Source organism: Salmo salar, chromosome 03, assembly GCF_965601325.2.
Source record: "Salmo salar chromosome 03, fSalSal1, whole genome shotgun sequence".
NCBI classification, from domain to species: Eukaryota; Metazoa; Chordata; class Actinopteri; order Salmoniformes; family Salmonidae; genus Salmo; species Salmo salar.
In genome coordinates this window covers 53,229,157-53,252,172 of record NC_138293.1, presented here as the reverse complement: position 1 = coordinate 53,252,172, position 23,016 = coordinate 53,229,157, and the positions used below count along the sequence as shown (strand labels likewise).

Genomic DNA, 23,016 nt, shown 5'->3' with positions numbered 1-23,016 from the left:
CGCCGTGGAGAACGTTCTGCTCCCTGCAACATCCTCCAGCATGACCGGTTTGGCGGTGGGTCAGTCATGGTGTGGGGTGGCATTTCTTTGGGGGGCCGCACCATGTGCACGCCAGAGGTAGCCTGACTGCCATTAGGTACCGAGATGAGATCCTCAGACCCCTTGTGAGACCATATGCTGGTGCGGTTGGCCCTGGGTTCCTCCTAATGCAAGACAATGCTAGACCTCATGTGGCTGGAGTGTGTCAGCAGTTCCTGCAAGAGGAAGGCATTGATGCTATGGACTGGCCCGCCCGTTCCCCAGACCTGAATCCAATTGAGCACATCTGGGACATCATGTCTCGCTCCATCCACCAACGCCACGTTGCACCACAGACTGTGCAGGAGTTGGCAGATGCTTTAGTCCAGGTCTGGGAGGAGATCCCTCAGGAGACCATCCGCCACCTCATCAGGAGCATGCCCAGGCATTGTAAGGAGGTCATACAGACACGTGGAGGCCACACACACTACTGAGCCTCATTTTGACTTGTTTTAAGGACATTACATCAAAGTTGGATCAGCCTGTAGTGTGGTTTTCCACTTTAATTTTGAGTGTTACTCCAAATCCAGACCTCCATGGGTTGATAAATTGGATTTCCATTGATTATTTTTGTGTGATTTTGTTGTCAGCACATTCAACTATGTAAAGAAAAAAGTATTTAATAAGATTATTTAATTCATTCAGATCTAGGATGTGTTATTCTAGTGTTCCCTTTATTTTTTTGAGCAGTGTACTTGCGTACTATTGTTTGTACAGATGAACGTGGTACCTTCAGGCGTTTGGAAATTGCTCCCAAGGATGAACCAAACTTGTGGAGGTCTACAATTTTTTTTCTGAGGTCTTGGCTGATTTCTTTTGATTTCCCCATGATGTCAAGCAAAGAGGCACTGAGATTGAAGGTAGGCCTTGAAATACATCCACAGGTACACCTCCAATTGAGCCATGACATCATTTTCTGGAATTTTTCAAGCTGTTTAAAGGCACAGTCAACTTAGTGTGTGTAAACTTCTGACCCACTTGAATTGGGATACAGTGAATTATAAGTGAAATAATCTGTCTGTAAACAATTGTTGGAAAAATTACCAGTGTCATGCACAAAGTAGCCAAAACTATAGTTTGTTAAAAAGAAATTTGTGGAGTGGTTGAAAAACGAGTTTTAATGACTCCAACCTAAGTGTATGTAAACTTCCGACTTCAACTGTATATCATTTGCATCTATTATTTGCAAACTTTGCCATGAAATGAGCAGCAGAAGAAAGCCTACAGATCCAACGCTAGACCAAACCATTATATGGTACATTCCTCACTTGCTAGATTCAGCAATTAAAGGGCCAGCCGCACAATTCATCTATTTGTTAGTTTTCTTCCAGACCAAAACAAATGTGTCTTCTGATGTGGTTTAATCATTGACATGGACTCAGCATCTCCAATTTCGTTGTTTCTCTATGAACAAATGTCATTTTGAGAGTGATAAACAAAACAAATCTAAAACTGAGAAAACATAATTTGTAAAAAAAAAAAAAAAAACATTTTATAGGGCCCCCCTTAGAGTTGTTTGTTAAGCATTATTTTACCAGGTATGTTGACAGAAAACAGTTCTCTTGTACACTAAGGACCCGGGGAAGAGAATAATGTGCCTATTTGAAAGCTAGAAAAAAAAACGAGTAGCTTGCAAAAAGGTTGGAGACCCCTAGTGTACGCTACATAGAAATAATGAAACTTAAATAGAAAATAATAATAAAATAATGAGGATTTATCAGCCTAATCAAGGTGTAAATTACAACACACATTCTAGTGTTCGAACTTGTGACAACAAGGCTACATGAAATTATTACTAATGTGACTCCAATGTCAATGTCCGCGATTGGTATAATGCCGGGAGCCATTTGCTGATTTGACTGCTGTTACACCTCCGACATCGCCTAAATAAAAACAATGAAACCGCTATGCAGTTGCCGGTTATTGCGGGTTGAGGCAGAACCGATTTAAATTAGCCCTTAAACCTTTACTGCAGCGACTATATCAGGGTCACACAGAGTGATTATGGTAGTTTTAAACAGATCTACTTTGAAACAAAAGTATACACCTCACACACATTGTTATGGGCTTAAAAAAATAAGACACCGGTACCATGTCACATATAGAGTTGAAATGTAGAGAATGTTGAGTTTGCGTTCCAATATTGCACTTTATATACATCACAGAAGACTGAAATATAACAAAACTTTGACATAAAAACACCAGATTTTTGTTGTATGTTTTAATCTTTATTAATTATGAAATTATGAAAAATATTAATACCATGCGGCCAAAGAGGGCGCTTTTGGTCATTGACTGCAAACCAAAAAGTAACATTTTTGTGATTGTGTCAGGTTGAATGCACCTTTTAAAAATGTCTATACATGTTACATTAAGAACAGATTGTCCTGTGATTCTATAACCCACAGGAACAAGATTTCTCGAACATAGGAACAACAAAGTATAACATAGAAGAGCAACAATGGTCCACATACTAAATGACAGTAGTTCAAATTATCAATGCTTAAAAACGACATTGAAAGGATGGACGAAAGAGCATCGAGTCCGTGTTTGGCATTGCTTGACATTCCTTGGCTCTGAACAGTGGTGGAAAAAGTACCCAACTGGCATACTTGAGTAAAAGTAAAGATACCTTAACACAAAATGATTCAAGTAAAAGTGAAAGTCCCCCAGCAAAATACTACTTGAGTAAAAGTCTAAAAGTATTTGGTTTGAAATATACTTAAGTATCAAAAGTAAATGTAATTGCTAAAATATACTTAAGTATCAAAAGTAAAAGTATAAATCATTTCAAATTCCTTATATTAAGCACCCGAGACGGCATCATTTTCCTGTTTATTTAAATTTACAGATAGCCAGGGGCACGCTCCAACGCTCAGACATAATTTACAAACAAAGCATGTGTTTAGTGAGTCCGTCAGAATAGAGGCAGTAGGGATGACCAGGGATGTTCTCTTGATAAGTGTGTGAATTTGACAATTTTCCTGTCCTGATAAGCATTCAAAATGTAACAAGTACTTTTGGGTGTCAGGGAAATGTATTGAGTAAAAAGTATATAATTTTCTTTAGGAATGCGGTGAAGTAAAAGTAGTAAAAAATATAAATAGTAAAGTAAAGTACAGATACCCCAAAAAACGACTTAAGTAGTACTTTCACGTATTTTTACTTAAGTACTTCACACCACTTGCCCTGAGTGACAGCGATTGTAGGTGTGTGTGTGTGTGTGTGTGTGTGTGTGTGTGTGTGTGTGTGTGTGTGTGTGTGTGTGTGTGTGTGTGTGTGTGTGTGTGTGTGTGTGTGTGTGTGTGTGTGTGTGTGTGTGTGTTTAAAGCGATACCCCGAATCCATAAGAGGAACATTTGTCATCATCGACTTCGAGGAACAGCTAAGAGGTCGTGTGTGCGCATCACGATTTCACTGTTCTCCATCAGACATTTGTCAGCTAGTTGGAGAGAGAGGGGTCAGATCTGAAAGAGAAAACATAACAGAAACTGGAATTATTACATACAGTTGAAGTCGGAGTTTACATACACTTAGGTTGGAGTCAATAAAACTCATTTTTCAACCACTCTACACATTTCTTGTTAACAAACTATAGTTTTGGCAAGTCGGCTAGGACATCTACTTTGTGCATGACACAAGTCATTTTTCCAACAATTGTTTACAGACAGATTATTTCACTGTATCGCAATTCCAGTGGGTCAGAAGTTTACATACACTAAGTTGACTGTGCCATTAAACCGCTTGAAAAAAAATTGTAGACCTCCACAAGTCTGGTTCATCCTTGGGAGCAATTTCCAAACGCCTGAAGGTACCACGTTCATCTGTACAAACAATAGTACGCAAGTATAAACACCATGGGACCACGCAGCCGTCATACCGCTCAGGAAGGAGACACATTCTGTCTCCTAGAGATGAACGTACTTTGGTGCGAAAAGTGCAAATCAATCCCAGAACAACAGCAAAGGACCTTGTGAAGATGCTGGAGGAAACAGGTACAAAAGTATCTATATCCACAGTAAAACGAGTCCTATATCGACATAACCTGAAAGGAACGCTCAGCAAGGAAGAAGCAATTTCGAGAAAACTAGCATAAAAAAGCCAGACTACGGTTTGCAACTGCACATGGGGACTAAGATCGTGCTTTTAGGAGCAATGTCCTCTGATCTGATGAAAGAGAAATAGAACTGTTTGGCCATAATGACCATCATTATGTTAGGAGGAAAAAAGGGGAGGTTTGCAAGCTGAAGAACACCATCCCAACTGTGAAGCACGGGGGTGGCAGCATCATGTTATGGGGGTGCTTTGCTGCAGGAGGGACTGGTGCACTTCACAAAATAGATGGCATCATGAGGAAAGAAAATTATGTGGATATATTGAGGCAACATCTCAAGACATCAGTCAGGAAGTTAAAGCTTGGTCGCAAATGGGTCTTCCAAATGGACAATGACCCCAAGCATACTTCCAAAGTTGTGGCCATCACAAAGCCCTGACCTCAATCCCATAGAGAATTTGTGGACAGAACTGAAAAAGCGTGTGCAAGCAAGGCCTACAAACCTGACTCAGTTACACCAGATCTGTCAGGAGGAATGGGCAAAAATTCACCCAACTTATTATGGGAAGCTTGTGGAAGGCTACCCGAAAAGTTTGACCCAAGTTAAAGAATTTAAAGGTAATGCGACCAAATACTAATTGAGTGTATGTAAACTTCTGACCCACTGGGAATGTGATGAATGAAATAAAACATTCTCTCTACTATTATTCTGACTATTCTGCTATTATTTCACATTCTTAAAATAAAGTGGTGATCCTAACTGGCCTAAGACAGGGAATTTTTACTAGGATTAAATGTTAGGAATTGTGAAAAACTGAGTTGAAATGTATTTGGCTAAGGTGTATGTAAACTTACGACTTCAACTGTAAGTCCAAGTAATAAAATGAACTGGGGATCAATACATTAAAATTATTAACATGTTATATTCCGTGACTGGAGAGGTAGGAAGCAACCTTCCATAGAAACAGATCATACATGTAAACTATATCATATAGTATACTGTATGCAACCTTACCTCTGAGAGCGGGAGGAGGACGTGTGGTCTTTACCAAGTTACTCTGAGAGAGAGCCTCCGTCATCCAGGAGAGGGCACTGGAACAGTACTCCAACTGGGAATGTGAGAGGGACGGAGAGAGAAAGAGAACCATGACGGATGTGGTCTGTTCAGTGCTGAGCAGGCATTTGCAACAGCTGCAGTCCAAATGCAGACACACACATACTTACGATTACACACTATCGAACACACGTGCGTGCACAGACACACACACACACACACACACACACACACACACACACAACCCTCCTGCTCATTAAGGAGCACTGAAACTTCTGGCACGTGTGTCTAGTTGCCACTGGGCAGATAAAGCAGGGTGACACTAACCTCGGTCTCCAACATTCTCAGCCTGCGGTCGTGGTCCCGAATCTCTGCCATCTGCTTTAATACACTGTCCACCCTTCAAACATGACCACAACACAGGACCACAACAATGGTTAGGGGTCAATTCACTTCTCAGTCCATTCAGGAAGTGAATTGAAGTTCGATTCATGAATTTAAAATGTTATTGACCCGATTCCTAACACAGGAGGACCCATCAGCTACAGCATCTCAACCATTCTAATCATAGGCCAGATAGAAGCCGAGCTGTTAACTGAAGCTGTTAAATGAATCTGGCATTTAGTCTAGGTGAGATGTCTCACTTCACAGAGGTACGTTTGAGTCTCTCTGAGTCTTTCTCTCTCTCTCGTTTGTTCTGGGCAAACAGTATATTCTCCTTCTGGATGGCCTCCCACGTGTTCAGTCTACTGGCCTCCCTACCATGGATCTCCAGAACTGAAGGAGGGATAGAGGAGGAGGGGAAGAACAAAGAAATTGGGAAGAAGAGAAAATTAGAAAAATACTCTTGAAGGAAAATGGAAGTGGACTTCTAAAATACTTGAAGTTCAATACTTGAAGTGAATTATCTATCTGATCACTGGTCTTCCTACAGGGCCGGCGTTATGATAATTTATTTGACCGAGATATGTGCAGACAGAAAGATGCATCAATCAGATAAAGCATCTGAGAGAGTGAAACAGCCCCCCCCCCCCCCCCCCCCCCCCCCCCGTCTCAGTAAGTGTAGCCCATGTATCTGATGCTGTCTGGACAAAAATAGTATGACATGTCATACTCATACTGTTTTTGGCGAGACAGCATCAGATATACGAGCTGTATAGTAAGACCGAGGGGCGCTCACTCTGATGCATTCCCCTAGGGAGATAGTTCCAGCCAGTTGCGAATTGAAGGAAAGTTGGTTAGTGCCCAGTGTACTTTTCAGATGCTGGAATAATTTTGGCACTAATGTGCGAAGGTAACCTACTTTTTGAAGTGATTTGTTTGACAACCAAATGAAAACATAACTGGTTGTGTTGATGGCACATTAAAAGGTAATACATTTTTACAGTTAAATTACATGTCTTTTTTTTATACATAGGAGGTCCCGTGAAAAAACGTGCCACACTATAGAAATCAAATGCCTTTCCAACTGATTTGTTTTGGCGCTGGCACTGTTTTCCTCCCTCTCTCTCTTTCTACCTCCCTCCCTCCCCTCCTCACTCTCTCCCTCCCATTCCCTCTCCCTCCCTCTCTCACCAAAGTGTTTGATCTTGGTGGAGGGGATCTTGCGGATGTGTCTCTTGATGATGAGGTGGATGTGGGAGATAAGGATGAAGGGTGGTGCCAGGCAGGGTCTGGAGTGGTACTCCACGATCAGATTGTAGCGCTGGAACTTCCAGTAGTTGTCGCTGTGCTCCTGCACTTTGGAGAACGTGTGACTGGAGGAAAGGCAGAGAGAGGTAGACACAGTGAAAAGGCTGAATATCAGGAAATAGGTGACTCTCGTTCATATAAAAAAAAGATTGGTTTATTATATTTTTTAGTTCATGACATTTTGAGTCCCAATGACACACAGATAATACAGAGCCAGAAAAACATGCCATTAGGACAACACTCAAATAAAACAAGTTGATTAAATTAAATTAAATCCAACAACACTATTCCAAGACACTCTGAGGAACTAGATAAAATAAGAGGAATTCAACCCAAGGATTAGAGGGGCCTATTGAATGAGTGATGATCTGTCGAGGGGAACACAAAGAGAGTGAAACAGGAATATGGAGGGGGTGCTAGATGGGAAAGAAGGACAGAGAGCTTATTCTCGTTGAAGAGAGTTGAAGTAGAGGTATCAGGACAAATGTCTATTTACTGTACTTAATATGTAAATGATGAACAGTACCAGTCAAAGGTTTGGACACACCTACTCATTCAAGTGTTTTTCTTTATTTTTACTATTTTCTACATTGTAGCATAATAGTGAAGACATCAAAACTATGAAATAACACATATGGAACCATGTAGTATCCTAAAACGTGTTAAACAAATCCAAATATATTTTATATTTCAGATTCTTCAAAGTAGCCACCCTTTGCCAAGCTGTCGTCAAACCAATCCAATGCCTTGCTTGGGCGGATCTTAACACGCAGCACCAATCAAACACTCTTTCAACTCCTTTACCTAGTGCTCCTTCAATGGGCATGTGGGGGAAGGGTTCTTAAAATGTAACATATAAAAAAAAAAAAATTTAACCTTTATTTAACTAGGCAAGTCAGTTAAGAACAAATTCTTATTTACAATGACGGCCTACACTGGCCAAACCCGGACGACGCTGGGCCAATTGTACACTGCCCTATGGGACTCCCAATCACAGCTGGTTGTGATACAGCCTGGATTCAAACCAGGGTGTCTGTAGTGACGCCTCTAGCACTGAGATGCAGTGCCTTAGACCAATGCGCCACTCGGGAGCCCTCTAATAAAAATCAGAGGACGATTCAAACTGTTTTGGCTATAGAACATTCTGCAGATCTCCAAGGGAAGCGTGGCAACAAACGTGATTTGGAGGTAGCGCTACGTTTGATTAATATTACAGTAATGTCTCGAGAATTAATACATCTCTAAGTTATCTCTCGATAATCTCATCAACACTCGTCAATGTGAAGAGCTAGAGAGGGTGAAAGGTAGACAGAGAGTGGAAGAGGGAGAGAAAGTAAAAGAGGGACAGACAGAGGGTCCGTTACCTGAACATGGCGATGAGCAGATTGACCAGGAGGATGTTGGTGACCAGCAGGAAGATGACCAATAAGATGACCACCAGCCAATTGTGGTCGGTACTCATGCAGGGCTCTGCCCCTGCCTCGATCAGGGTGGCGTTATTGGTGCATTCTATCCCCTCATCCAGTTTATCAGCTACCGACAGAGAAACAGGGAGAAGAGAGCAGGAGACAGTGAGAGGGGAGAGTTTGAAAGGATGGGAAGAAGCAGAAGGAGGGGTGTGAAAATAAATATTTAAAATGGTATGGCAAAGAGGGTAGATTGGGTAGGGGTTGAAGTAAGGGATTGATAGGGGATGCAGAGAGAGAGAGGAGTGAAAGAACAGAGAAAGAGAGAGAAAAAGAGAGAGAAACCAGTATTATATACTGCTCAAAAAAATAAAGGGAACACGTAATAAACAACACATCCTAGATCTGAATAAAATAAATAATCTTATTAAATACTTTTTTCTTTACATAGTTGAATGTGCTGACAACAAAATCACACAAAAATAATCAATGGAAATCCAATTTATCAACCCATGGAGGTCTGGATTTGGAGTCACACTCAAAATTAAAGTGGAAAACCACACTACAGGCTGATCCAACTTTGATGTAATGTCCTTAAAACAAGTCAAAATGAGGCTCAGTAGTGTGTGTGGCCTCCACGTGCCTGTATGACCTCCCTACAACGCCTGGGCATGCTCCTGATGAGGTGGCGGATGGTCTCCTGAGGGATCTCCTCCCAGACCTGGACTAAAGCATCCGCCAACTCCTGGACAGTCTGTGGTGCAACGTGGCGTTGGTGGATGGAGCGAGACATGATGTCCCAGATGTGCTCAATTGGATTCAGGTCTGGGGAACGGGCGGGCCAGTCCATAGCATCAATGCCTTCCTCTTGCAGGAACTGCTGACACACTCCAGCCACATGAGGTCTAGCATTGTCTTGCATTAGGAGGAACCAGGGCCAACCGCACCAGCATATGGTCTCACAAGGGGTCTGAGGATCTCATCTCGGTACCTAATGGCAGTCAGGCTACCTCTGGCGAGCACATGGAGGGCTGTGCGGCCCCCCAAAGAAATGCCACCTCACACCATGACTGACCCACCGCAAAACCGGTCATGCTGGAGGATGTTGCAGGCAGCAGAACGTTCTCCACGGTGTCTCCAGACTCTGTCACGTCTGTCACATGTGCTCAGTGTGAACCTGCTTTCATCTGTGAAGAGCACAGGGCGCCAGTGGCGAATTTGCCAATCTTGGTGTTCTCTGGCAAATGCCAAACGTCCTGCACGGTGTTGGGCTGTAAGCACAACTCCCACCTGTGGACGTCGGGCCCTCATACCACCCTCATGGAGTCTGTTTCTGACCGTTTGAGCAGACACATGCACATTTGCGGCCTGCTGGAGGTCATTTTGCAGGGCTCTGGCAGTGCTTCTCCTGCTCCTCCTTGCACAAAGGTGGAGGTAGCGGTCCTGCTGCTGGGTTGTTGCCCTCCTACGGCCTCCTCCACGTCTCCTGATGTACTGGCCTGTCTCCTGGTAGAGCCTCCATGCTCTGGACACTACGCTGACAGACACAGCAAACCTTCTTGCCACAGCTCGCATTGATGTGTCATCCTGGATGAGCTGCACTACCTGAGCCACTTGTGTGGGTTGTAGACTCCGTCTCATGCTACCACTAGAGTGAAAGCACCGCCAGCATTCAAAAGTGACCAAAACATCAGCCAGGAAGCATAGGAACTGAGAAGTGGTCTGTGGTCCCCACCTGCAGAACCACTCCTTTATTGGGGGTGTCTTGCTAATTGCCTATCATTTCCACCTGTTGTCTATTCCATTTGCACAACAGCATGTGAAATTTATTGTCAATCAGTGTTGCTTCCTAAGTGGACAGTTTGATTTCACAGAAGTGTGATTGACTTGGAGTTACATTGTGTTGTTTAAGTGTTCCCTTTATTTTTTTGAGCAGTGTATATATTTGTTTTTATTTAGCAGACTCTCTATTCCAGAGTGATTAAAAGTTAGTGCATTCATCTTAAAATATCTAGGTGAGAATATACTGTTACATACACATGCAAACCACATTCATACACAAACATCAACGCACCATCCATTTCGTGTATGGGGATCTGTCCAAATATGTGGAGGTATGGCCTGTAGAACACTCTGCGAAATATCCAACCGGGACGGGGGTCGTAGGAGTAGAGTAGCGCCTGATTGGCTACGCCGTAGGCCAGGAGCCACACCGCCAGGAAGAACAGGAAGAAGAAGATGTCTTTCATCTGCCAATCAGGAGGGGAACAGATATTCATCGGGGAAAATGGCATCACCTGTTTTTTCTAGTGTGCAGTTTTGATACTAGTTGTTACTGCCAAAACCAGCACCTGGATCTAGACCATAGAGATAGATAGAGGACTCTAGTGCCCAAAAGCCCATTTTAGCAGGGTCAGCACCATTATGAATTTCCACAATTTTTAAGTAGTCAACTGGGTGGGACTTCCTATGGGTTAAGGAAGGATCACATGATTCAATGCGGGTCATCAGGAGGGATCAGCCAATTATAATTGTGAGCAAACATTCCATAACTGCAGGTGGCAATACATCGCAAACATTGGCTTCATACCTGTTCTAACAATACACTCTAGGTGGCATTATGCACCTTCAGAGACAGTAGATGAAGTGAGACATCTCACTCCCTTATTTTTTCTGATCGAGGCCGGGCTGCTTTGGTCTACTTATTGCCCACGCCCCGCGGAGGGGGTGCCCCAGAGACAGTAGAGAAAAGAGACATCTCACTGCCAAAAAAATGTGCCAGTGATATGTTGGGACAGGGCGGGTGGGGCGAGCCGAGCGGGGAGGGGACAATATGTAGACCAAATCCAGCTGTTTCCTCTCTTATGTGAGCATCCCAGCGATTATAGAGGAAACGTGCGCTCATGTAGGAAAGCATTCGAGAGAGGGAAGCCCACTTAAACAGACAGGAACCTTGAAAAACCAAAATGAAATGGTGAAGTCGTGGAGTCATTCATCTTAATTTATCCACCATCTTTGGCGCCCTTTCAGTTTGTCTGCCAACTCATGGAAGTAGTAGAATAAAATGGACTACTTTAAAATGGAGATGGCCACAATGGCTCTGTCCATGCTCCCATGTCCTCATAAAGAGACAGATACAACAACGCAATGTCTAAGTCCACTATTTAGACACACTGCAGTGCACAGTGCTTTCTCTTTCTTTTTAGAAAGCACTCACCATTTTTTCAACAATGATTATCTTGGGTCCCAGCTGTTTGTGGATGGCGAAGATGTGGATGAGACGGAGGGTAAACACCATGTAGTCCACAGCCAACACAGCACGGCCAAACTCATAGGACCACGGGAACATTCTAGAACACACAACAAACTTCTTGGTTACAGTCACAGGGACACACGCGCACACAATCCATATATTTTTCAATGTATTTATTAGGATACCCATTATCTGTTACTGATGCAGCTGCTACTCTTCCTGGGGTCCATATACAAAACATAAAATATGACATAATACATTACATTAATAGACAAGAACAGCTCAAGGACGGAACTACATACCTTTAAAATAATAATATATATAAAAAGCCTTGTTTTCATCGAAACACGGAAACATAAACACATTACACTGAGAACACCTTCCTAATATTGAGTTGCACCTCTCCCCCCCTTTGCCCCCAGAACAGCCTCAATTCGTAGGGGCATGGACTCTACAAGGTGTCGAAAGCATGCCACAGGGATGCTGACCCATATTGACTCCAATAATTCCCACAGTTGTGTCAAGTTGGCTGGATGTCCTTTGGGTACTGAATCATTCTTGATACACAACCCAGTAGCGCTGCAGTTCTTGACACAAACAAGTGCGCCTGGCACCTAATACCATACCCCGTTCAAAGGCACTTACATTTTGTGTCTTGCCCATTCACCATCTGAATGATACACAATCATGTCTCAATTGTCTCAAGACTTAAAAATCCTTCTTTAACATGTCTCTTCCCCTTCATCTATACTAATTGAAGTGGATTTAACAAGTGACATCAATAAGGGATCATAGCGTTCACCTGGACTCATTCACCTGATCAGTCTGTCATGGAAAGAGCTTAATGTTCTTAATGTTTTTTATACTCAGTATCTTCTTGTATCTACTGTAAATACACACACCTGCAGCACATTCCCAGTGCAAAGAGTGAGATGGCTGTGATGTCACACTTATTCCACATGTCCTCGATGTAGAGCTTCATTCTCTGATATAAAGTGGTGCTGCCCCTGAAGAATGTCTGATGAAGAGAGAGAGAGAGAGAGAGAGTAGATGGTCATTAATATATATCTACAGTCACCTACAAAATGATTGGTTCCCTTGATAAAGATGAGCAAAAAAGACTATAAAACAAATAATACAAATACTGAGCTATATTGTATGCAAAAAATATAATAATAATAATGTTATTGTATTATAGTAATCCCTAATCAAAAGGTATTAGTATAATAGGATTCTGACTGGGGTGACAAAATCCTATAGGATCCAATCGAATTACTTTTCTATTTCCAATAGGAAAAAAGTAGTCCAATAGAATCCTATAGGATTTTGTGTCACCTCTATCAGAATCCTATTAGAATCCTATTGGAATCCTACTGGACACTCTTTAGAGGACAACTTGCTGAAGACAACCAGCTTCATGTCGGTGTGATGCAAACGTTTGGGATGTATGCACTATTTAAACAAACACTGTTCAAAGGCCACACTGAATCTGAGGATAATTTTAATATCACTGGTTAGAAGAGAATTTGCTGAAGACAGTGATCTAAATTGTAGAACATCGCATGGAAGTTTTGGGAGGCTGCCACAACAGGGAAGGAAACAAATCAGTTGCTTTGTTATTTATTTTCAACAACTCACGACCAGGCACAGGATATCAACAGTGACAACGGTTGGCTGTTATTTGTGCGATAGTTTGTCTCTCAAATCCATGTATACAGTAGGTGTAAGGACAGCAATTTTTCCCTGCCATTTCAGTTTGAAAGTTATAGTAGAATTCTAAGTCCTAAGACCGCCAGCACATATGACAAAATCAACAGTACAAAACCAATGATATTGATCTGTTTTTAAGCAATCGATGTTGTCATTGTCATTAGTATAAACATTTATAATAACATCACTGAGGTAAAAAGGATGTGCAAATACCCTCAATTCAATGTGGTCAAAACGTGAGGTTGTGTAATGTACTGTATTAACACATACTGTCCACGTACAGGAAATCAGCGCAATTTAAAATAATAGAATATGTAAAAATAAATAAATATTTAAATTTAGGCTGATAGCATTACACTGCAATCAAGATTGAACTGAGAAACAGCCTCCCTCCGATGTCTCCAGAGCACAATCTTCATATCTTTGTATACACCAGTGATAATTCCCTGAGGTTCTCAACCTCTTCAACACACCATCACAATATGGGAGTGATTCAAGGCTGCATGTTCATTTGGAGTATGACCAATAGAAAGTTTCAAAATCTGATAGGATTTTCTATAGAATTTTTTGGGGGAATCCTACAGGATTTTTTGACTAGGGATACAATTGCTCTGAGGAAGAGATTTTGTTTAACAAGTAATACAACAAAACCTCAAAACGACAGGTGTGAAATGATTGGCACGGGTCCCTGTTTTCAATACTTTGTGAACCCTACCCTAGCGAAGAAAACGGCTGTAGTGACTAAATTGTCCAGTAGAACAGTACCAATACAATTTTCATCCTAATCCTTTAGCCACAATGGAGAGTGGTAAAATATTAGTCTTGACACATACAAATGTCCAGAGTTCGATTTAAGTCGAAAAATAATATCTATGTATTTGTTATTAATTTGTGGGAATACTTCAACACATTTTGGGGTGAATTTCTGGTGATTTTACAGTCTTTTTGGACCCTGTCCTGTTGCCAACACCTGCTGTAGGCCTTTGAAGTGTATTCCCCTTCAGCCAGTAGGGGGGGTACGCACACTTCAAAGAAGATTACTGGCAATCACACACATACAGTGCCTTCAGACAAATTTCACACTTTGTTGTTACAGCCTGAATTCAAAATGGATTAAATAATTTTTTTCCCTCACCCATCTACACACAATACCCCAGAATGACAAAGTCAAAACAAGTTTTTAGAATTGTTTGCAAATTTATTGTAAATAAAATACAGAACTATAAGAAAAATTCCCTGTCTAAGGTCAGTTAAGATCACCAATTTACTTAAGAATGTGAAATGTCAGAATAATAGTAGAGAGAAGGATTTATTTCAGCTTTTGTTTTTTTCAACACATTCCCAGTGGGTCATAAGTTTACATACACTCAATTAGTATTTGGTAGCATTGCCTTTAAATTGTTTAACCTGTTGGGGATAGGGGGCAGTATTTGCACGGCCGGATAAAAAAACATACCCGATTTAATCTGGTTACTACTCCTGCCCAGTAACTAGAATATGCATATAATTGTTTGATTTGGATAGAAAACACCCTAAAGTTTCTAAAACTGTTTGAATGGTGTCTGTGACTATAACAGAACTCATTTGGCAGGCCAAACCTGAGAAGATTCCAAACAGGAAGCGCTCTCTCTGACTATTTCTTGGCCTTCTTGATCATCTCTAACCAAAACAGGGGATCTCTGGCATAACGTGACATTTTCTAACGCTCCCATAGGCTCTCAGAAGGCGCCAGAACGATGAATGGTGACTTTGCAGGACATGGCTGAAAAACAGTAGCGCATTTGGATAGTGGGTCGATCTGAGAACAATGAGACTGAGGCGCGTGCACGAGCCGACACCATGTTTTTATTTTTTGGTCTTTGAACGAAAACAGGGTTTCCCGGTCGGAATATTATCGCTTTTTTACGAGAAAAATCGCAGAAAAATTGATTTTAAACAGCGTTTGACATGCTTCGAAGTACGGTAATGGAATATTTTGACATTTTTTGTCACGAAACGCGTCGGGCGCGTCACCCTTCTTTACCCTTCGGATAGTGTCTTGAACGCACTAACAAAACGCCGCTATTTGGATATAACTATGGATTATTTGGAACCAAACCAACATTTGTTATTGAAGTAGAAGTCCTGGGAGTGCATTCTGACGAAGAACAGCAAAGGTAATCCAATTTTTCTAATAGTAATTCTGAGTTTGGCGAGTACCACACTTGGTGGGTGTCAAAATAGCTAGCCTGTGATGGCCGGGCTATCTACTGTCCACAGAAGCAATCAATCAATCAGATTCCAAACTCTCCACCATGGCCAAAGAGCTCTCCAAGGATGTCAGGGACAAGATTGTAGACCTACACAAGGCTGGAATGGGCTACAAGACCATCGCCAAGCAGCTTGGTGAGAAGGTGACAACATTTGATGCAATTATTCACAAATGGAAGAAACACAAAAGAACTGTCAATATCCCTCGGCCTGGGGCTCCATGCAAGATCTCACCTCGTGGAGTTGCAATGATCATGAGAATGTTGAGGAATCAGCCCAGAACTACACGGGAGGATCTTGTCAATGATCTCAAGGCAGCTGGGACCATAGTCACCAAGAAAACAATTGGTAACACATTACGCCGTGAAGGACTGAAATCCTGCAACGCCCGCAAGGTCCCCCTGCTCAAGAATACATATACATGCCTGTCTGAAGTTTGCCAATGAACATCTGAATGATTCAGAGGACAACTGGTGATAGTGTTGTGGTCAGATGAGACCAAAATGGAGCTCTTTGGCATCAACTCAACTCGCCGTGTTTGAAGGAGGAGGAATGCTGCCTATGACCCCAAGAACTCCATCTCCACCGTCAAACATGGAGGTGGAAACATTATGCTTTGGGGGTGTTTTTCTGCTAAGGGGACAGGACAACTTCACCGCATCAAAGGGACGATGGATGGGGCCATGTACCGTCAAATCTTGGGTGAAAACCTCCTTTCCTCAGCCAGGGCATTGAAAATGGGTCGTGGATGGGTATTCCAGCATGACAATGACCCAAAACACACGGCCAAGGCAACAAAGGAGTGACTCAAGAAGAAGCACATTAAGGTCCTGGAGTGGCCTAGCCAGTCTCCAGACCTTAATCCCATAGAAAATCTGTGGAGGGAGCTGAAGGTTCGAGTTGCCAAACGTCAGCCTCGAAACCTTAATGACTTGGAGAAGATCTGCAAAGAGGAGTGGGACAAAATCCCTCCTGAGATGTGTGCAAACCTGGTGGCCAACTACAAGAAACATCTGACCTCTGTGATTGCCAACAAGGATTTTGCCACCAAGTACTAAGTCATGTTTTGCAGAGGGGTCAAATACTTATTTCCCTCATTAAAATGCAAATCATTTTATAACATTTTTGATATGCGTTTTTCAGGATTTTTTTGTTGTTATTCTGTCTCTCACTGTTCAAATAAACCTACCATTAAAATTATAGACTGATAATTTCTTTGTAAGTGGGCAAACGTACAAAATCAGCAGGGGATCAAATACTTTTTTCCCCCACTGTATGCTTGGGGTCATTGTCCATTTGGAAGACCCATTTGCAACCATGCTTTAACTTCCTGACTGATGTCTTGAGATGTTGCTTTAATATATCCACATCATTTTCCTACCTCATGACGCCATCTATTTTGTGAAGTGCACCAGTCCCTCCTGCAGCAAAGCACCCCCACAACATGATGCTGCCACCCCCGTTCTTCACGGTTGGGATGGTGTTCTTCAGCTTGCAAGCATCCCCCTTTTTCCTCCAAACATAACAATGGTCATTATGGCCAAACAGTTCTATTTTTGTTTCAACAGACGAGAGGACATTTCTCCAAAAAGTACGATCTTTGTCCCCATGTGCAGTTGCAAACCGTAGACTGGCTTTTTTATGCCGGTTTTGGAGCAGTGGCTTCTTCCTTGCTGAGCGGCCTTTCAGGTTATGTCGATGTAGGACTCGTTTTACTGTGGATATAAATACTTCTGTACCTGTTTCCTCCAGCATCTTCACAAGGTCCTTTGCTGTTGTTCTGGGATTGATTTGAACTTTTTTCACCAAAGTTCGTTCATCTCTAGGAGACTGAACGCGTCTCCTTCCTGAGCGGTATGACGGCTGCGTGAACCCATGTTGTTTATACTTGAGTATTATTGTTTGTACAGATGAACGTGGTACCTTCAGGAATTTGGAAATTGATCTCAAGGATGAACCAGACTTGTGGAGGTCTACAATTTTTTTCTGAGGACTTGGCTGATTTCTTTTGATTTACCCATGATGTCAAGCACAGAGGCACTGAGTTTGAAGGTAGGCCTTGAAATACATCCACAGGTACACTTCCAATTGACTCAAATGTTGTCAATTAGACTATCAGAAGCTTCTAAAGCCATGACATCATTTCCTGGAATTTTCCAAGCTGTTTAAGATCTGTCTCACATGCCTTTTTTGCAAACTCCAGGCGTGCTGTCATGTGCATTTTTCTCAGGAGTGGCTCCCGTCTGGACACTCTCCCATAAAGCCCAGATTGCTGAAGTGCTGTTGTCCTTCTGTCAGGTTCTCCCATCTCAGCCAAGGACCTCTGGAGTTCTGTCAGAGTGTTCATTGTGTTCTTGGTCACCTCCCTGACCAAGGTACATCTTGTCCGGTGGCTCAGTTTGGTCGAACGGCCAGCTCTAGGCAGGGTAGTTCCATATTTTTTTTCTCCATTTCCCAATTATGAAAGTTTCAACAATTTAGAAATTGTTTTATACCCTTACCCAGAAATATGCCTCATCACAATTATATCTCAGATATCTACTGACAGTTCCTTAGACTTCATGGTATAGTTTCTGCTCTGACATGCACTGTCAGCTGTTGGACCCTATACAGTGCATTCAGAAAGTATTCAGACCCCTTGAAATTTTCCACATTTTGTTACGTTACAGCATTATTCTAAAATGGATTAAATAATTTTTTCCCCTCATCAATCTACACACAATACCCCATAATGACAAAGCAAAAACAGGTTTTCAGAAATGTTTGCAAAAATAAATAAATAAAATGGAAATACCTCATTTACATAAGTATTCAGACCCTTACTCAGTACTTTGTTGAAGCACCTTTGGCAGCGATTACAGCCTGAGTATACATTACATTTACATTTAAGTCATTTAGCAGACGCTCTTATCCAGAGCGACTTACAAATTGGTGCATTCACCTTATAATATCCAGTGGAACAACCACTTTACAATAGTGCATCTAAATCTTTTAAGGGGGGGGTTAGAAGGATTACTTTATCCTATCCCAGGTATTCAGAGTCCTGAAGCCACTCCTGCGTTGTCTTGGCTGTGTGCTTAGGGTCACTGTCCTGTTGGAAAGGTGAACCTTCGCCCCAGTCTGAGGTCCTGAGCATTCCGGAGCAGGTTTTCATCAAGGATCTCTGTACTTTGCTCCGTTCATCTTTGCATCAATCCTGACTAGTCTCCCAGTCCCTGCCGCTGAAAAACATCCCCACAGCATGCTGCCACCACCAAGCTTCACCGTAGGGAAGGTGCCAGGTTTCCTCCAGACGTGACGCTTGGCATTCAGGCCAAAAAGTTGAATCTTGTTTCTCATGGTCCGAGAGGCCTTTAGGTGCCTTTTGGCAAACTCCAAGTGGGCTGTCATGTGCCATTTACTGAGGAGTGGCTTCTGTTTGGCCACTCTACCATAAAGACCTGATTAGTGAAGTGATGCAGAGATGGTTGTCCTTCTGGAAGGTTCGCCCATCTCCACAGAGGAACTCTGGAGCTCTGTCGGAGTGACGATCAGGTTTTTGGTCACCTCTTTGACCAAGGCCCTTCTCTGATTGCTCAGTTCGGCTGGGCGGCCAGCTCTATGAAGAATTTTGGTGGTTTCAAACTTATTCCATTTAAGAATGATAGAGGCCACTGGGTTCTTGGGGACCTTCAATGCTGCAGAATTTTGTTGGTACCCTTCCCCAGATCTGTGCCTCGACACAATCCTGTCTCGGACCTCTACGGACAATTCCATCAACCTCATGGCTTTGTTTTTTGCTCTGACATGCACTGTCAACTGTGGGACCTTATATAGACAGGTGTGTGCCTTTCCAAATAATTTCCAATCAATTGAATTTACCACAGTTAGAGACTCCAATCAAGTTGTAGAAACATATCAAAGATGATCAATGAAAACAGGATGCACCTGAGCTCAATTTCGAGTCTCATAGCAAAGGGTCTGCCAAGAGTGTTCAAAGCTGTCATCAAGGCAAAGGGTGGCTACTTTGAAGAATCTAAAATATATTTGATTTGTTTCACACTTTTTTGGTTACTACATGATTCCATATGTGTTATTTCATCGTTTTGATGACTACAGTATTATTCTACAATGTAGAAAATAGAAAAAATAAAGAAAAACCCTTGAATGAGTAGGTGTGTCCAAAAGTTTGACTGGTACTGCATGTAAATGAGATATTTTCTGTATTACATTTTTTATTTTTTTGCAAAAAATTCGAAATACATGATTTCACTTTGTCATTATGGGGTTTTGTGTAGATTCATTTAAGCCATTTTGAATTCAGGCTGTAACACAACAAAATGTGGAATAAGTCAATATGTATGAATACTTTCTTAAGGCACTGCAATTAATGTTTTATTTTTCCAAAACCGTAATGCAAGTGATTTGTCACGTGTGACTCAGTTAAGATGGCGTTGAGATGGTGCCGACAGATAGGGCAGCCATGCTTCTAGCTCCTAAGCCACTGCAGTATTTTATTTTTTAATGTATTTCTTACATTACTAGCCCAGAAATGTTTTGGTGTTATTACATACAACCGGGAAATTACTTTTGGATATCAGAGCGGCGGTAACTAGCCAGCATTACCAGCATTACGATCAGGAATACGACTTTCCCGAATTGGATCCTTTGTTCGCAACCCCCAGGGCAATTGAACTGATTCCAGAGGCTGATCCAAGATGTATTGGGAGAGGACTCCTAGTCCGACTCAGGAGGCCCACACACCACACACCGTTTCCGAGTATATTACTCGCTAATGTTCAGTCTCTGGATAATAAAGTTGATGAGCTCAGGGCAAGGTTTTCCTTACAGAAATGTCTTACTCCGTGTCTTACTCCGTGGCTGACGTGAGTAAGACATTTAAGCGTGTTAACCCAAGCAGGGCTTCCGGCCCAGAGGCATCCCCAGCGGAGTCCTCAGAGCATGTGCAGACTAGCTGGATGGAGTATTTATGGACATATTCAATCTCTCCCTATTGCAGTCTGCTGTCCCCTCATGCTTCAAAGATGTCCACCATTGTTCCTGTACCCAAGAAAGCAAAGGTAACTGAACTAAATGACTATTGCCCAATAGCACTCACTTCTGTCATCATGAAGTGCTTTGAGAAACTAGTCAAGGATCATATCACCTCTACCTAGACCCACTTCAATTTGCTTACCGCCCCCCAATAGATCCACAGACGATGCAATCGCCATCGCATTGCATACTGCCGTATCCCATCTGCACAAGAGGAATACCTATGTAAGAATGCTGGGCATTGACTATAGCTCAGCATTCAACACCAAAATACCCTCAAAGTACATCAATAAGCTCGGGGCCCTGGATCTGAAACCCGCCCTGTGCAGCAGGGTCCTGGACTCCCTGACAGGCTGCCCCCAGGTGGTGAAGGTAGAAAACAACACCTCCATTTCGCTGATCCACAACATAGTGGCCCCACAAGGGTGCGTGCTCAGCCCCCTCCTGTACTCCCTGTTCACCAATGACTGCGTGGCCACGCACACCTCCAACTCAATCATCAAGTTTGCAGACAACACAACAGCAGTAGGCCTGATTACCAACAATGACGAGACAGCCTACAGGGACTAGGTGAGGGCCCTGGGAGTGTGGTGCCAGGAAAATAACCTCTCACTCAACATCAACAAAACAAATAGGCTGATCGTGGACTTCAGGAAACAGCAGATGGAGCACCCCCCTATCCACATCAACAGGACCGCAGTGGAGAAGGTGGAAAGCTTCAAGTTCCTCAGTGTACACATCACGGACAAACTGAAATGCTCCACCCACACAGACAGTGTGGTGAAGAAGGCGAAACAGCGCCTCTTCAACCTCAGGAGGCTGAAGACATTTGGCTTAGCACCTAAAACCCTCACAGACTTCTACAGATGCACAATTGAGAGCATCCTGTTGGGCTGTATCACCGCCTGGTACGGCAACTGCACCACCCGCAACCACAAGGCTCTCCAGAGGGTGGTGCGGTCTGACCAACGCATCACCGGGGGCAAACTATCTTCCTTCCAATACACCTACAGCACCCGATGTCACAGGAAGGCCAAAAAGATCATCAAGGACAACAACCACCCGAGCCACTGCCTGTTCACCCCAAGATTTTCCAGAAGGTGAGGTCAGTACAGGTGCATCAAAGATGGGACCGAGAGACTGAAAAACAGCCATCAGACTGTTAAATAGCCATCACTAGCACATTAGAGGCTGCTGCCCTATATACATAGACTTGGAATCACAGGCCACTTTAATAATGGAACACTAGTCACTAATAATGTTTACATATTTTGCATTACTCATCTCATATGTACAGTCGTGGCCAAAAGTTTTGAGAATGACACAAATATTAATTTTCACAAAGTCTGCTGCCTCAGTTTTTATGATGGCAATTTGCATATACTCCAGAATGTTATGAAGAGTGATCAGATTAATTGAAATTAATTGCAAAGTCCCTCTTTGCCATGCAAATGAACTGAATCCCCCCAAAAACATTTCCACTGCATTTCAGCCCTGCCACAAGAGGACCAGCTGACATCATGTCAGTGATTCTCTCATTAACACAGGTGTGAGTGTTGACGAGGACAAGGCAGGAGATCTCTGTCATGCTGATTGAGTTCGAATAACAGACTGGAAGCTTCAAAAGGAGGGTGGTGCTTGGAATCATTGTTCTTCCTCTGTCAATCATGTTTACCTGCAAGGAAACACGTGCCGTCATCATTGCTTTACGCAAAAATGGCTTCACAGGCAAGGATATTGCTGCCAGCAAGATTGCACCTAAATCAACCATTTATCAGATCATGAACTTCAAGGAGAGCTGTTCAATTGTTGTGAAGAAGGCTTCAGGGCGCCCAAGAAAGTCCAGCAAGCGCCAGGACCGTCTCTTAAAGTTGATTCAGCTGCGGGATCGGGGCACCACCAGTACAGAGCTTGCTCAGGAATGGCAGCAGGCATGTGTGAGTGCATCTGCACGCACAGTGAGGCGAAGACTTTTGGAGGATGGCCTGGTGTCAAGAAGGACAGCAAAGAAGCTACTTCTCTCCAGGAAAAACATCAGGGCCAGACTGATATTATGCAAAAGTTACAGGGATTGGACTGCTGAGGACTGGGGTAAAGTCATTTTCTCTGATGAATCCCGATTGTTTGGGGCATCCGGAAAAAAGCTTGTCCGGAGAAGACAAGGTGAGCGCTACCATCAGTAAAGCATCCTGAGACCTTTCATGTGTGGGGTTGCTTCTCAGACAAGGGAGTGGGCTCACTCACAATTTTGCCTAAGAACACCTCCATGAATAAAGAATGGTACCAACACATCCTCCGAGAGCAACTTCTCCCAACCATCCAGGAACAGTTTGGTGACGAACAATGCCTTTTCCCACATGATGGAGCACCTTGCCATAAGGCAAAAGTGATAACTGAGTGGCTCGGGGAACAAAACATCAATATTTTCTGTCCATGACCAGGAAACTCCCCAGACCTTAATCCCATTTGAGAATTTGTGGTCAAT

The 23,016-nt window shown here is 42.8% G+C and overlaps 1 protein-coding gene across 1 annotated transcript in view; it reads right to left on the bottom strand.

Annotated features, from left to right (window-relative positions):
- Positions 1-2,284: 2,284 nt before the first annotated feature.
- LOC106600699 (transient receptor potential cation channel subfamily M member 4) overlaps positions 2,285-23,016 on the bottom strand; it is a 90,389-nt gene continuing 69,657 nt past the window's right edge. Inside the window, exons 19-27 of the mRNA XM_014192261.3 lie at positions 12,440-12,555; positions 11,502-11,634; positions 10,359-10,533; positions 8,243-8,411; positions 6,762-6,943; positions 5,831-5,963; positions 5,514-5,586; positions 5,148-5,241; positions 2,285-3,545 (exon numbers count right to left, since the gene is read on the bottom strand). Coding sequence (XP_014047736.3) covers positions 3,517-3,545; positions 5,148-5,241; positions 5,514-5,586; positions 5,831-5,963; positions 6,762-6,943; positions 8,243-8,411; positions 10,359-10,533; positions 11,502-11,634; positions 12,440-12,555 — 1,104 coding nt within the window. The 3' untranslated portion in view covers positions 2,285-3,516. The remainder of the gene's footprint in view (positions 3,546-5,147; positions 5,242-5,513; positions 5,587-5,830; positions 5,964-6,761; positions 6,944-8,242; positions 8,412-10,358; positions 10,534-11,501; positions 11,635-12,439; positions 12,556-23,016) is intronic.